This window comes from Cricetulus griseus, chromosome 3 (assembly GCF_003668045.3).
Source record: "Cricetulus griseus strain 17A/GY chromosome 3, alternate assembly CriGri-PICRH-1.0, whole genome shotgun sequence".
NCBI classification, from domain to species: domain Eukaryota; kingdom Metazoa; phylum Chordata; class Mammalia; order Rodentia; family Cricetidae; genus Cricetulus; species Cricetulus griseus.
The window spans coordinates 277,913,937-277,928,223 of NC_048596.1; the positions used below are offsets into that span (position 1 = coordinate 277,913,937).

General features: G+C 43.6%; 1 protein-coding gene across 5 annotated transcripts in view; it reads left to right on the plus strand.

Moving 5' to 3' along the window:
- Positions 1–14,287, plus strand: part of Ntrk2 (neurotrophic receptor tyrosine kinase 2) — a 327,293-nt gene that overhangs the window by 84,283 nt on the left and 228,723 nt on the right. For 2 of the 5 annotated variants that reach the window (XM_035441549.1, XM_035441552.1), the window contains exon 13: positions 9,996–10,013. The exons of the other annotated variants lie outside the window; for them this stretch is intronic. In XM_035441549.1, the coding sequence (XP_035297440.1) occupies positions 9,996–10,013 (18 nt within the window). The remainder of the gene's footprint in view (positions 1–9,995; positions 10,014–14,287) is intronic. 5 annotated transcript variants of the gene reach the window in all.

Genomic DNA, 14,287 nt, shown 5'->3' on the forward strand with positions numbered 1-14,287 from the left:
AGGGAGGCAGGGAAAGTAGAGAGAGGGGGAGAGGGAAAGAGAGGGAGAGAAGGAGAGAAAGAGGGAGAGGAGGAGGGGAGAGGAGGGAGGAAAGGGGAGGAAAGTTAACACCCTGAACAGATGACAGAAGTTATCCAGCCTGTACGGGCTCCCGGTGGGTGTAGATGGAAGGGAAGAATGTTGAGACAACATGGCGCCTATTGACACCTGTCAACTCTTGCAATGCCAGAGAAACCTAGACAGAGTCAACCACCAGCTGAATGTGCCCTACCCTTGGTTCCTGAATTCTCTGTTTAAAAAACCGAAAAGTGTGGCAAGGCCAAAAATAATGCAGGACTTTAAAATTCATCTAAGGGACCCCTCTTGTATGAATTAATGCTGTCATAGTATAAACTCATTTAGTGCAATTGTGCACTCCCTCAAAGAGCCGGGCAGGCTCTTCTGCTGATATTATTGTAGCATGTGTTATGTTTTGTTTTCCCCTCCACAGTGGAGCCCAATCTCTTTTTTATTCTCATATGAATTAATGCTCACAGATATAGCTTCTGACTTGAGGTCATCATGGGAATATATTGACTCTAAATTATCCATACATGTCACTTCTTATAGAATCTCTCTACCTTAACCAGACCTTCCTTGAACACTATGGAATTTGGGGACCATCCCAATAGCTGGGCTGTTTCCTTGCTCTTGGCCTGGTTTTATTGTATTGCCTGAAGAAAGTCCTTGACATTTTAGAATGATCACAAAGCTGAGAGTAGTTTTCATATGGCATCCGTGTAGCTTAATCTTCTTGAGTGTGAGTTAGGAGACTTTGGAAATAGATTTGCATGTTTCCAGTGAGCAGAACAATAGTGTTAGATTCTTCTCTAGGGCCTATGATCTATCTAACCACACATTCTCGGTCCTGATAGCGGTCTGAGGTATGAGTTTCATCTTGGGAAGCAGCCTTAAATTCAACCAGAAAGTGGGTGGCTACTTCCATAGTGTTCATGTAACTATTGCATCAGTGGGCACGTCTTTCCCGACCAGGCATTATTGACAGTCACAGGGTTCTCAGCACTGGGTAAGATGGACGAGTACTCTTCTCCCTTGATAGCACTTTCCAGCACTGGGAAAAATAGCCTGTAGGGATGAAGATTCCAGGTCAATTCCAGCGTGATTTCTCCGTGTCTTATGACTCAAAACTGTGTCTTAAACAATAGGGGGACCCAGTGCTGGAGGGTACCAATAACATTGGCAATAGACTAATGTTTGGGGGGTCTGTGGGACACACTGTCCAACAACTCTGAAAAGCAAGTGTATTCCTGGCAGTGGGCTTTCTATCTACTATCCTGTGGCATCTAGCAGGGACACTGTTGCCTCGTTATAGGGCATCTCCATTTAAACATTTTATTTATGTATATACTTTAGGAGGCTTCTAGAGAAGTAGGTGGGTTTCCACTTATTTCTTCTAAAGGGCTTGTTGTTAGTTATCCCTCTCCATGCTCCCTCCTCTAGCTCATATCCTGCTGTTCCCATCTCCCACCCTATCCAACCCTTCCATCCTGTTATTCCCATTTACCCCTGTGTTCTGTTTCCTCTCTCTTGGAATTGCTCCCGTCCATGGCCTGTCACTGTTTCACTGATCTCTGTGGGCATTCCAAATAAAACATCTAAAGAACCAAAGCTACCATCCACAAATGAGAGAAAACAGGCAATGTTTGCCTTTCTGGGTCTGGGTTAACTCACTCACAATGACTGTTTCCAGATCCATCCATTTATCTGTGAATTTCATAATTTTATTTTTTTAAGAGCTGAGTAAGATTCCTTTGTGCAAATGTATTACATTTTCATTATCCACCCATTAGCCGTTGGATGTCTAGGCTATTTCTATTTCTATTCCCTAGCTATTGTGAATGGAGCAGCAGTGAACATGCATGAGCCGTGTCTCTTAGTAGGACATAGAGCTCTTTCGAGTATATATGTCTGAGAGTGGCACAGCTGGGTCAGGAGGCAGTTCTGTTTCTGTAGTTTTGAGCCTCATTCGCACCAAATCAGCCTTGATGGGGCCTTTTCTGTTGGTGAAGGGCAGTGGCACAGACACTGGGGTAAGTCAAAGATGGTGAAGGCATGTGGAAAGAGCTCACACCTGGGCACCGTGTATTTCCAATAATGAGTGCTGAATGGGGGAATGCATCTTTGAGTTCATGATGCAAGACTGTGGATAAAATTATACCCCAGTGTCACCTTCAGCTTTGTTTCAGGAGTATGGCCCAGACTCCTCCCATTTCCCACACTGCTCTTCCAAAGGATGGCTTAGAAGGACTGATCGTCTGTAGTCCCTCAGCCTTGTACGCATATAACACACTTACACGGCTGTGGATATCATGTGACCATGATCTTGACTGCAAAGATTAAGACTGACTTATGTCTTGACTCCATGCTACAATCCTCACCCTTAGTCTGATTCCTTCCATACAGCTGTTCACCCTAAGATTTGGTCCATTACAAATTGTGGGTTTTGTGACTGATTGTATTGTGGGCTTTATGGCTGATACAATTTTAGTTGAATTCTCTTTTGGAGTTCCCAGTTGCTGTTGGGGAAAAGCATCACTATTTCAAATGATGTCTTTTAAGACTGTGCCAGGACAAAATAGGAATTCTGTTTCCTCATCACCATGGTTAAACATCGGGTAGAACCCCGGACTTCACAAGATGCTCCTTTGGATAAGTATCATGCTGAAACTAAAGTTTTAAGGCTGCCAGGGTTTAAGGCCATCACTTCCAAAGAAGACAATGCTACTCAATTTGCCTACTTCTCTGACCAGGCACTTTGCTGTCTTTGTCTAAGTTTATCTTCCTAGAGTCTCTGTTGGTGGTGGAGGTCAGGGAGACCTCTCATCTTCTGACCTCATCTTCTTTAGCACCAGTTTCTATCTTAGCTCTTACTCCCCTCTTGTTTTCTCTTAGTGTGAGAAGATATTTGGTTGGTTGTCTTGGGCAGCTTCTCTCATCTTCCCTTTACTACTTGCACTGTTGCTCTCCTCTGGCTCCAGGTAATGGGGAACAGTAATTTCTTCGACATCCTTCCCTCTTGAACCCAGAAAGTTGAGTCTTCTCAAGTCTTCACTCCTACCATGTACGTTTTCCTCTTTATCAACTGCCTGATAATGTATGTTTAGTTTCTTCTTTTACCTCCCATCTAATATGCCTGTAGATAAGCAAATGAAAAGAAAAAAAATACTAACTCAGAAAGTGCCAGCAAAATGTCAGCAACCCTGCCACAGTTGTAGTAGATCTTACAGATTTACACAGTCAAACTGCAATGTGGGAAGCAATAGCCATGGTTTTAGATAACCCTGTTGTGGAGCTTGGAAAGCAGTAGAGTCAGTTTGGCTCGATTTCTCTGCCCTCTGCCTTGTATCTTACCCAACATAAGATATTCATGACATTCCCAAAGGGTTAAACAATTTGTGGGAAAGCAGCAAATATTCAGAATTCAAGTATCTTAAGAGTGGAATTGACCATGTTTGAGTAAGTTTGTGTTGCCGGATCAATTCATCATGGTGTTAACTAGTGGTTCCATTAGAAGAAATGGCTAATTATAAGTGTTCTGTAGCATCTGTGATTCTTGAGAGTTTGCTTGAGGAAGAGATTCAGTCATTCTTAAGCTAAATCCCTCTCCTTCTCCACCCATGTAGTAATTCCATTGACCACCCAAGCTCCAACAGTGTTCTCAGAGATCCTGAAGTGGAACAAGCCCTGGTCCTGTGGCAGGTCGCCTCCGTATTCACCATTCATTTACTTAGTAATGTCTGCTAAAGCCTTCTAAGCCATTTTCTGGGAGAGGGATATACAGGGCATTGTGGGGGAAGCATGTGTCATACTCCTGAAACAAAGCTGGTGGTCAAACTGGGATGCAATGGTCTTCAGAGTCTTATACATTGATAAAGTCCACAAATTTGGGGTGCTCATTAACTCTCAGTATTTTCTTTATTGGGTCCCATAAAATTTCTGCATAATGTTCATTTGAATGTATTTAATTACATAATGTTTTAAATGTCGAAGAAAACAAGAGCTGCGCAATAATTGGAGAAAGAGACCCAGGTATAGAATTGCACAAAATTCCAAACAGTGTTGGCAGGAACTGGATGGGAGTCAGTAGGTATGCCATTACTAAGCCATGGGAAGTTCCAGGCTCATCGACTTAACAGGATTTTTGCTGTAGACAGTTCATGGTGAGCAGGGAATCAAAGGAAACTTACTAGATATGGGGTGTGATGGGGCATGGAAAATGGAGGGTGGGGTGGGATAAACAACCTAGCAGGATTCTTAATAAGCATGGGCAATGCACAGAAGCAGGGTACAGTTAGTATTTGACCAACCAGAGAGCCTGGTGTCCTGTTCTGTCCATTTCTTGTCTTCCAGACATTTTGACATAATTGCCTAAAGTTACAAATTATCAGATTACAAATATTGGGAAAGATTATGAATTCATGATCCTGATAAAGTCATGTAACTACCATTTACATCATCCTTGTATTTCATATCTCTCTGCCATTATAATATTAAGTTAGTCCACAGCTGACCTCATGACCAAGTCTACTACTCAACTCACTATTTCCATGGAGTTTCTGAGTGATGTCTTGCAAAAAAACCCAAAAAAACAAAACAAAAACCATTTTCCTTATACAGACAACAATGTAGATCTATAATATATAACATATAATGTTTATGCATATATATTTAATTACATCTATTTCATTATTAGAGTTTATCTGAGTAAAAGAGATTCTTATGTCCCTGTTTCTGCAGATCTTATGTCCCTTATGTCAGATGTGTAGCATCCCAGAATCTCTGCACAGCATGTGTAGCTGCATGAATATGCATACATGATGGCATCATGGGGTCACTGTTGCCAGCTTTCTTTCATGTTGAGGAGCTGGCTATATGAATACACATACGTAACAAATGGCATCACGGAGTCGCTGTTGCCAGATTTTCTTCCTATTGAGTTGGCTAAGCTCTGCTTAACCTCTCCAGTCTGAGCAGATCTCATGCTTTCTGTCAGTAAAAAGTGCATCTCTCTGCAGCAGTTAACCACAACCATAACAGGCTGAAGACCTCACTTTCTGATGCCTGAAGGCAAGCTTTCAAAATTGGATTGTATGCCCCTAGGAAGTATTGACTTCAAACTTACTCCTTTCTAAACCACCAAAGAAAGACACAGAATGATCTGTAGTTAAATATATGGCATTTACTGATAAACATGCTCCAAGGACTCAAAGCTCGGACCCACACAGTTATATAGGTATATTTTTTTTCACACAGTTATATTTTTGTGACATTTCCCTGATCCAAGTTACAGATGGAAGTTTTCTGCCCAGATGCCCTCAAACTCCCTTCACCGGTCTTACTTGTGTGCTCATTCTGCCGTCTGTACATTTTCTCTCCCTCCTCCTTCAAGAGGCTAAAGTAATTTCTTCTCCACGCCCTTTGTGGCAGGCAGAGATGGCAGTGGTGGGCTTTAGCTACCTCTACTTCCTTCTTTCCACTCTCCACTGGGCTCCAGCAATGCTAGCAGGAATATGAGTCACTCTCCGTTTCTGAGGTTGATCACACTCTACACAGTTTATACACCTTCAGCACGACATGTGTGATAATTTATCCCCAGAGTGTTCTAAAGAATCCGGTGAAGGCTGAGGCTTCCCCTTCAGGTTTCAGCTTTGCTTGCCTTCCTCCTTTTGCAGTCTTCCCTCGTCTCCTGGGAGCCTCTCTTTAGCAAATCACTCCCACGGACATTCTTCTGGGTCTATGGCAGAAGAAGGGATGATGACCCAAGACGATGATGGGGCTCCACAAAACCTCACCTAACACCTTTTATCAACCGCTTTAAGACCTTTTGTTTCTGCTTGGTAATTTGGGGAAGATGTGTGTAAACAGGGGATATCAAAAATTAACTGAAGTGAATGCTTACCCTGCAAGCTGGGTGACCTGGGCTTGTATCCCCAGAAACCATCTAAAAGCCAGAGTAGGACAGGAGTCTGTAGCCCTGCTCCTCTGTGATAAGATGAAAGGACAGACTGGAAACCCTGGAAGTTCCCGGGCAGGGCAGCCTGATACAAGCAGTGATGACCAGAGAACACTGTTCTCAAACAGAGTGAAGGGCAACGGCCCCATAGCTCTGACCTCCCCGTGGGTCCTGGGATATGCGTGGACATACAAAGACACACAGACACACACACAGACACACAGACACACACACAGAGAGACACACACACACAGACACACACACACACACACACACACACAGAGAGACACACACACACACAGAGACACACACACATACACACACACACAGACACACAGACACACACACAGACACACACACACAGACACACACACACACACAGACACACACACACACACAAACACACACACACAGAGACACACACAGATACACAGACACATACACAGACACACAGACACAGACACACACACACAGACACAGACACACACACACACACAGAGACACACACACATACACACACACACACAGACACAGAGACACACACAGACACACAGACACACACACAGACACAGACACACACACACACACACACAAACACACACACACAGAGACACACACAGACACACAGACACACACAGACACACACACACAGACACACAGACACATACACAGACACACAGACACAGACACACACACACAGACACAGACACACACACATACAAACACACACACACACACACACACACACAGACAGACAGACAGACACACACACACACATACAATGTGAGTTCTAGATTAGAGTTGTCCATTGATAGGTCTCCGTGCATCAGAGGGTTGGCTGCGATTTCTGCTTTTCATAATCGTTTTGTGTTTTATGGATAAAGTAGATGAAGCCCAGAGCCTGTTGACCTAGGAGAGCCACAGAACTAGCCGTGGGCAGACCCACAGTCGAAGGCTTTGTCTCACCTGCTTTAGTGTTTCAGCTCTTTCAGACTTGTTGGGGTTTCAAAGTGTCTATTTTTAAAGCTATCAAAATGGCATCCAAACGTCAAAGTTCACGACTCGCTAAACTTGTTGGGGCGTATCTCTTTAAAAGATAAAATAGGAAACTTAATTTCTTACAGGGAGAGCAACTGAAAAAAAAAAAAAAAACCTGTTCCTAAGTGTCTGGGTTAGTAATATTGAATAGTATACAGAGAGATCTTTGCCTAATTCTTTGACAATTTGCAGATTTGTAGAAGCAAAGCCGTTGAGAGGAATTTAGCAGGTCAGGGTGCTGGCGTTGTGCTTCTGGGGCAGACTGTGGGTGGCCCTTTCTTGTCTCTTCTCTTGGGGTAGACGTGCTTTGTCCTGTGCCTACAGCCCACTAAGTCACTATTTAGAAAACGACTTTCTCTGTGTGGACCAGTGCCCTTTGAACACTGGCTCTGATCCTCACAGGAGGTATCAGTGTATTCCACAGACAGATCTTTAGAGAATATCAGGGCTGATGACATTGAGATAGGCTGGTATTAGCCTCTTTATTTGGGTCTGGTTTGAATGATTCATAGTGGATATGGGCACTAAACGACCAAGAATTGATAAAAACTGGCCGAAGCTCTCTGTGCTTCGTGTGTGGCAGGGGTGTGGATGGACTGTGAGCTGTCACATCTCTGGGGACACTGGATAGGGCCTCTCCTAGCTTCCCTCTACCCCCTTCCTCGCCATTTCTTAGTCATCTTTTCAGAGTGATGCTTAGACGCCACCTTATTCAGAAATCCTTTCTGATCCTCACAGAAAGGAGAGCGCTCCCTTACAGAAGATTTGCACTGCTGTGAGAAATCACCCAGAAAAAATGCTTACTCTCTCAGGCGCAAGAAGACATTTGCCTATGAATCCCTCAGGGAGCTTAAAACTTGCTGGGGTCAGCGGTTCTGTTATCTCTCTCTGTCCCCACTGCCTGGCATTAGGCAAAGCAGCGGGCGAACCCTCAACAAACGTACTCTGAACTGGACAAACTGTGGGTTAGAAAAGAATGTTTTTTTTTTTTTTTTGCTTTTTTTGTTTGTTTGTTTGTTTTTGTGAGGGTAAATGTGATTCCTGCACACCACCCTTTAAGTTGTTTCAAAGCCATCCAAGCAGCTTGAGCAAATACTGACAAATCAGAGGTGCAGTAGAGACAATTGATCAGACGTTTGGGACAAGATAATCTGTAAGTTAGAAAAGAAGGTTATGCTTGGCGGTTTGAATATTGGTAGCCAGATATCATCTGAGAGATAATGTGGTTAGATATGGTTTTAAAAGTAAAAACTCTGATGGATGTTACAGGCTTGAAAAATAGAGGCTTTGAACTTGAACTTAGACGTCTTTTCACAATAAACAGCCACTGATGAGGAAGTTGTGTGTGGAATGTAGAATCCACCTTGTCTCTCTGGTTGTCTTTTTGCTACAGAGAAAATGAATAGAGAAGAAAGGAAGTCAATGAGAAGCCAGGCAGTGGTGGTACATGTCTTTAATCCCAGCATACAGGAGGCAGAGGCAGGTAGATCTCTGAGCATGGGGCCAGCCTGGTAAACAGACAGAGTTCCAGGACAGCCAGGGCAACATAGTGAAAGCCTGTCTCAGAAACAAATATATGGACAAACAAAACAAAAAACACCACAAAAATTTTTAAAAAGAAAGGTAAAAGCACAATGGGTGAGACCAGTGAGATGCTGCTAAGTCCCACAAAATCTCAGGGGGCATTTTCCACCATGTGTCCCCAAGCTTTCTCTCTCCTGTGATTGTCAAATTGGCACACAATGCTCCCCAAGGTGGAATAGAAGATGGAAGGATTGGTTTCTGTGGTCTGATGACTGTCCTGAAAATGGCCTGAGGCTGCCAGAATGCTTGTGTAGGTGGTTCAGCTCTTCATCCAGGGGTGAGGGCTGAGGATGGCTGGTGAGTCACCTGCCACTGGTCCGTGTCTGCTCTGAAGATATATACTCTACAGACACCCTTGCAAGGAGCCCAAAGCAAATGGCATCTCTTCTCCCAAAGGTGCATGTGTGCTAAGGACCCATGCAGAACTGTCCCAGTGATGGATATTAGCTCATCTTTGTCTTTAGCTTTTAGGCCAAATTAATTTACTTTGGGATCAATGGGAGAAATATTTTCTAATCTTTTCATTGTAGGAGAGATGATCTTTAGCAGAGAGACTCAAGGAGAAAGTCAGCTTCTAGCCCAGACCTTTGCCTAAGCACCTGCTGTGAAGAGAGAAGCTGTATAAGAGACTAAGTAGGACCATATACCACAAATCGTGGGGCTACCTGGGGCTCTTGTTGGTGTTTGCCAGACCATTCAGTTACTAAACCTGTTCTATCCTAGTGTTTGAGAGATACAACACACACACACACACACACACACACACACACACACACACACACACAAAGTATTGAAGAAAAAACTGGAGAGATGGCTCAGTGGTTAAGAACCCTGGGTGTTCTTCCAGAAGACACAGGATCAATTCCCAGCACCCACATGGCAGCTCACAACCATCTGTAACTTCAGTCTCAGGGAATCTGACACTCTCTTTGGACTTGCATGGATGCTACATGCATGTTGTACACAGACACACACGTGGGCAAAACACGCATACACATAAAATGAGAACAACAACAAAACAAAACAAACAGGAAACCGAAGAGCTCTGAAGAGGCAACTTGTATAGTTGACAAGTAGCAACAGGAAGAAAAATAGGGGAAGCTGAAGCTAATACATAACTAATACACTACTTGTCTGCAAAGGGCTTGCTATGTATGTGAAGCCGGTAATCCCACTTTTCTCTGCGTATCCAAAGAGAAACCAAGCCTTCCAGAAAGGTTGTGGGATGAATGACTCCTTTGACTTCTACAGTGTTTCTTGACGGTTGCACAGTAAGATTGCTAGCCCCAAAGGAAACTGGAGGTGCAGTTTTATAAAGCAAGGTGACACTGGCATGTGGATGCTCACACTCAGAGCCCAGGGGTGGGGTGCCGTCATGGTCCCAGTTTGTAACAATTTCTGACTTCTGTGTTGTCAGTATTCCCACCATGGGTGGTTTTAAGCCATCAATATGAAGACAGCCGGATCTAAAATGTTCTGAACTTTTAACAAGCTGACATGTGGTGACCCTAGCAAGCCATAAGGTAGTTTGCGTCAAATGTTTGCTTGTAGAAGCCTCTTCCCAGGGTCTTTTAGAGCAATGCATGCTTTATCGATCTACCTTGGCAACTTACAACTGGATATACCTGAAGTCGGGATGTTGCCTAAGTGACTTTTTCAGTACTGCAGTGCGATTTGGTTTCTTTGGAAAATAATTTGTTTATATTGTGGGCATTAACAACTTGACCTCTCTTTCTTTTTTAAATAAATGTGTGACACATATGCTCAGCTCAGCCCATTTCCTTCAATGGGATGGTGTGTTGGGGAATAGTGCAAGGCTCAGCAATCTGTGGAATCTATGAACCATAGTTCAGGTTAAGGTGTGTGTGGAAGGGTTTTGACCCAGTACATCAGTGTGTGTGTGCAAGTGCCTGTGTGTGTGTGCCTATGTGTGTGTGTGTGTGTGTGTGTGTGTGTGTGTGTGTGTGTGTGAAGCTCCTCTGTGTGCCTCAGGAGACACCCTGGAATTTTCTTGAGTCATTCTGGTCACAAAAGCACGTGATGTCTTGTGCTGAGATCTACAGTGCTTACCACAGTCACCATAAACACTGCTGCGTATGATGAAGGTGAATCCCAAGGCCAGGCACTGCAGTTTGGTGAAGGTCACCTGAACTACATAGCTCACATGGGAGACCTTCATCTCCTCAGGCATCTGGGAATGTTTTTGGACACTTCTGTGCTCACTGTGTGGAGTGCAGGGCGCTGCACTGACTGGGTCCTCACCGTCTCCTTGGTTAAAAGTAAGGTGGCCGTGCTCTCACTCCAGGGAGAGGTGCTTTTCCTGGCCCCTGGACTCGAGCAGTTACCAAGGGCAGATTTGACTTTAATGCAGTGCTGAGTGCCGCCTTTCCTCCCCCCTGAGTAACATTGCCTGGGAGGCTTCAGTTATTTATTTATCAGATTTATAAAATGTTCATCTTGCCAAGGTCTCTGGGCACACAGACAAGAACTGAAAATATTAACAAGTAATAATAGTAATAATAATGTGTGCCCAATGTAGACACACGTTAGAAGGTTCCACGTCAACTCTTTTGGAAGCCCAGTGATATTGATCTGGCATTGCCTTTATAACTTGTATTTGTTTCCTTTTATAACTCACTCGCTTCCAAGGGGACTTATTCTTCTGCATGAAGCAGATGTGTTAACAGGCAGTGAGATAAAACATACAGAGTTGCCATTCAGGTCACGGCGGAATTGAAAAGATAGTTCATGGCCTATGTGGTAGAGGTCGGGTTCTCCCAGCCATTTGGTTCTGTCTTCACTTTTATGGTGAAGGCAAAAACAGAAGCCCGGCTTTAAGTGGGCTTTGTATCGTCTGCTCTGGATTTTGTCTAGGTTCGCCGAGACAAATGAGCTTTATTAGAGTTCTCAGATTCTGTTCAAGGGGCAGGTTCCACGGAGGGTATGCTGCGCCTTGCTCTGTGGTCTCTGCACCTGTGCACACCTGCTGTTGGAGGCTATAGTGGCGGAGGGTGCCCTGCAGGCTTAGTTAGGTGGGTGTCCGTGAGACTGTTTCTCCTCATCCTGTCTTCTCACATTCATGAGATAGGAAGCAGGATGCTTCATTAGGTTGGAAAGCAAGTGCACATTTGGAGAATTTCGCTCAATTGCATTGGATCTGAGATGTAACCACCACGGTGGACTTCCTCTCTGAAGCAGCCTCCTTCTGTGTTTGCACCTGCCACTGATAAAAGAAAATTCTGAGTGCCAAGGGGAAACCAGACTACTTCTGACCACAGGCAGCTCTGGCATTAACAGCCCACAGCACTAGTGCAGGAGTGGAGCACACCTGGTGATTTGGGGATTAGGAAATCAGGCATCACAGATAGAACTCTGTGTTCATTTTTTAACTTAAAAAATCTAGTGATGATTATCATGCTTGCCATTATGGGACCTCTGGGCTCAATTACTTGTGAGAGTGCCAACAGAATAGGAGAAAAAAGTGATGTGTGTTTGTCTCTGACAATGGTTGTCAAGTTGTAGCCTTCAGACTGCATCTGTCCCACTGTCTGTTTTTGGTGAATAAAGCTTTATTGGAAAGCAACCACACACTCATTACTGGATTATCCCTGGTAGCTTTCAGGATACAATGGGAGAGCTGATGCTATGACAGAGACCTCACAGCTGGCAAAACCAGACCATTCATTCTTTGGTCCTTTATAGAAAAAAAACCAAACAACTTGGTGACATTGCATTATAAGAACAAATAAACAAAATATCCAATGTCATAGCAACCTGTAGACCTTGAGTGTTTGGAAGCAGATTGCAGAGGCAGAGTCTTGACTGCTTAAGCCTCTTCCTCTTTGAGTCGAGTCTGTGCAGAAGGTCTCAGTGCTCAGGCAGGCCCGGCTGGAAGGACTCCAGCTCTCTGTTGCAACTTTGCCTTGGGTGTCTGTGAGGTCACTTACACTTTTTCATACTGAAGTAGGAACCACGTAGAGAGGGAAGATAACTTCCCAGTTGCCATTGGAGTTTGGGGTGGCACAGCAGTCCTTGAAGATCTGGCATCTCTGTTCAAGAGATAGGATGGCGATATGTAGAAACTTGCTTGATCATCATTGGTTTTTTTCTCTTATTTTGTGGGACAAAAGCTATGAGATTTTTGGCTCAACAGAGTTAGTGGTAATTTTGCGACCATGGCAGACTGTGTGATTTTCTTTAAAGCAAATAATGAACAAAAGCATGGTTTTAATGCTGAGTCCTTCTGTAATTTTGCATTTGTGTCTTTTTTGCCAGTATTATTTTTGATAAGATGCTTCGTTGTGGCTTTGTATTTGATAAAGGACTTTCTGGCATCACAGTATGTGGATGGAAAGGCAGAGTCTTTGTATATGACACAGTTTTTCATCTCCTTTTCGCTACATGTTTCAACAAAGTTCAGACTTGACTTAGTGTCCAGGGCTCAGCTTCACACGTGCACAGAGACCTTGAGGGCAGGGAGAAAAGTGGGCGCCATCTTGAAACAGCAAGCCTCTCTAGAAAGGATAATCTCTGCTTTCGAATTGTATTTGTTGGTTTTACTGCTTTTATTTGCTGTACATGATGTCAGGCTTCCCAAGGACAGCCCCTTGCCGTGTGATCACACTCCTCCCCCACACACGCCTTCTGCTCATCCTCCTTCCTGCTTCCTGATACTCTGCTTCCTCCTCCAGGCCTGCCTGCTGATCTCCTGTCACAAACATGTGTGTGCAAGTGTATGTGTGAGTGTGCAAATATATGCCTGTGTGTGCATGTATGCATGTGTACATGTGTATGCATATGAGTGTGTGTGTATGTATGTGTGTGTACGTGTATGTAAGTGTGTGCATGCATGTATGTGTGTGTGTGTGTGTGTGTGTGTGCATGTGTGTGTGTGTGCGTGTGTGTATGTGTGTGTGTCTGTGTGTGTCTGTGTGTGTGTGTGTGTGTGCATGTGTGTGTGTGTGTGTATGTATGTATGTGTGTGTATGTGTGTGCATGCATGTATATGTGTGCATGTATGTGTGTGTGTGTGTGTGTGTCTGTGTGTGTCTGTGTGTGTCTGTGTGTTATATCTGTACAAAAGTTAAGGCCTGTAAGTGGAAGAAAACAAAATGAGGTATTTGTCTTTCTGAGTCTGGCTTACTTTGTATAACATGACTCCAATTCCATCTGTCTTCTTACAAGTGTCCCAATTTTATTCTTTATGGCTGGGTGGAACCCCACTGTGTGTGTTCACCAATCTTCTTTATTTAATCATCTCTTGACGGACACCTATAACTGATTCCACAGCTTGGTTATTAAAGTTACTATGACAGTACAAGTCTGGAAAATGGCTGCTTTTGTGGATGTCTTTGGAGATGGTGAATCTCTCCGAGAGAACACTTCTTATAACTCATGACCTCTCACTCCTAAGATTTGTCCTTAATCAGAGCAGGGCATGTCATCATGTTCACTTTGCTGATGCTGCTGAAAGGTGTGGGTTTGTACTAACATTACATATACCACACCTTTCTGGGCATATAAAAGCAAGTAAAATAAAAATGTCTATATATATGTGTGTATATGTATGTATATATATATACATATATATATATATATATATATATATATATATATATTTTTTTTTTTTTTTTTTTTTGAGACAGAGTTTCT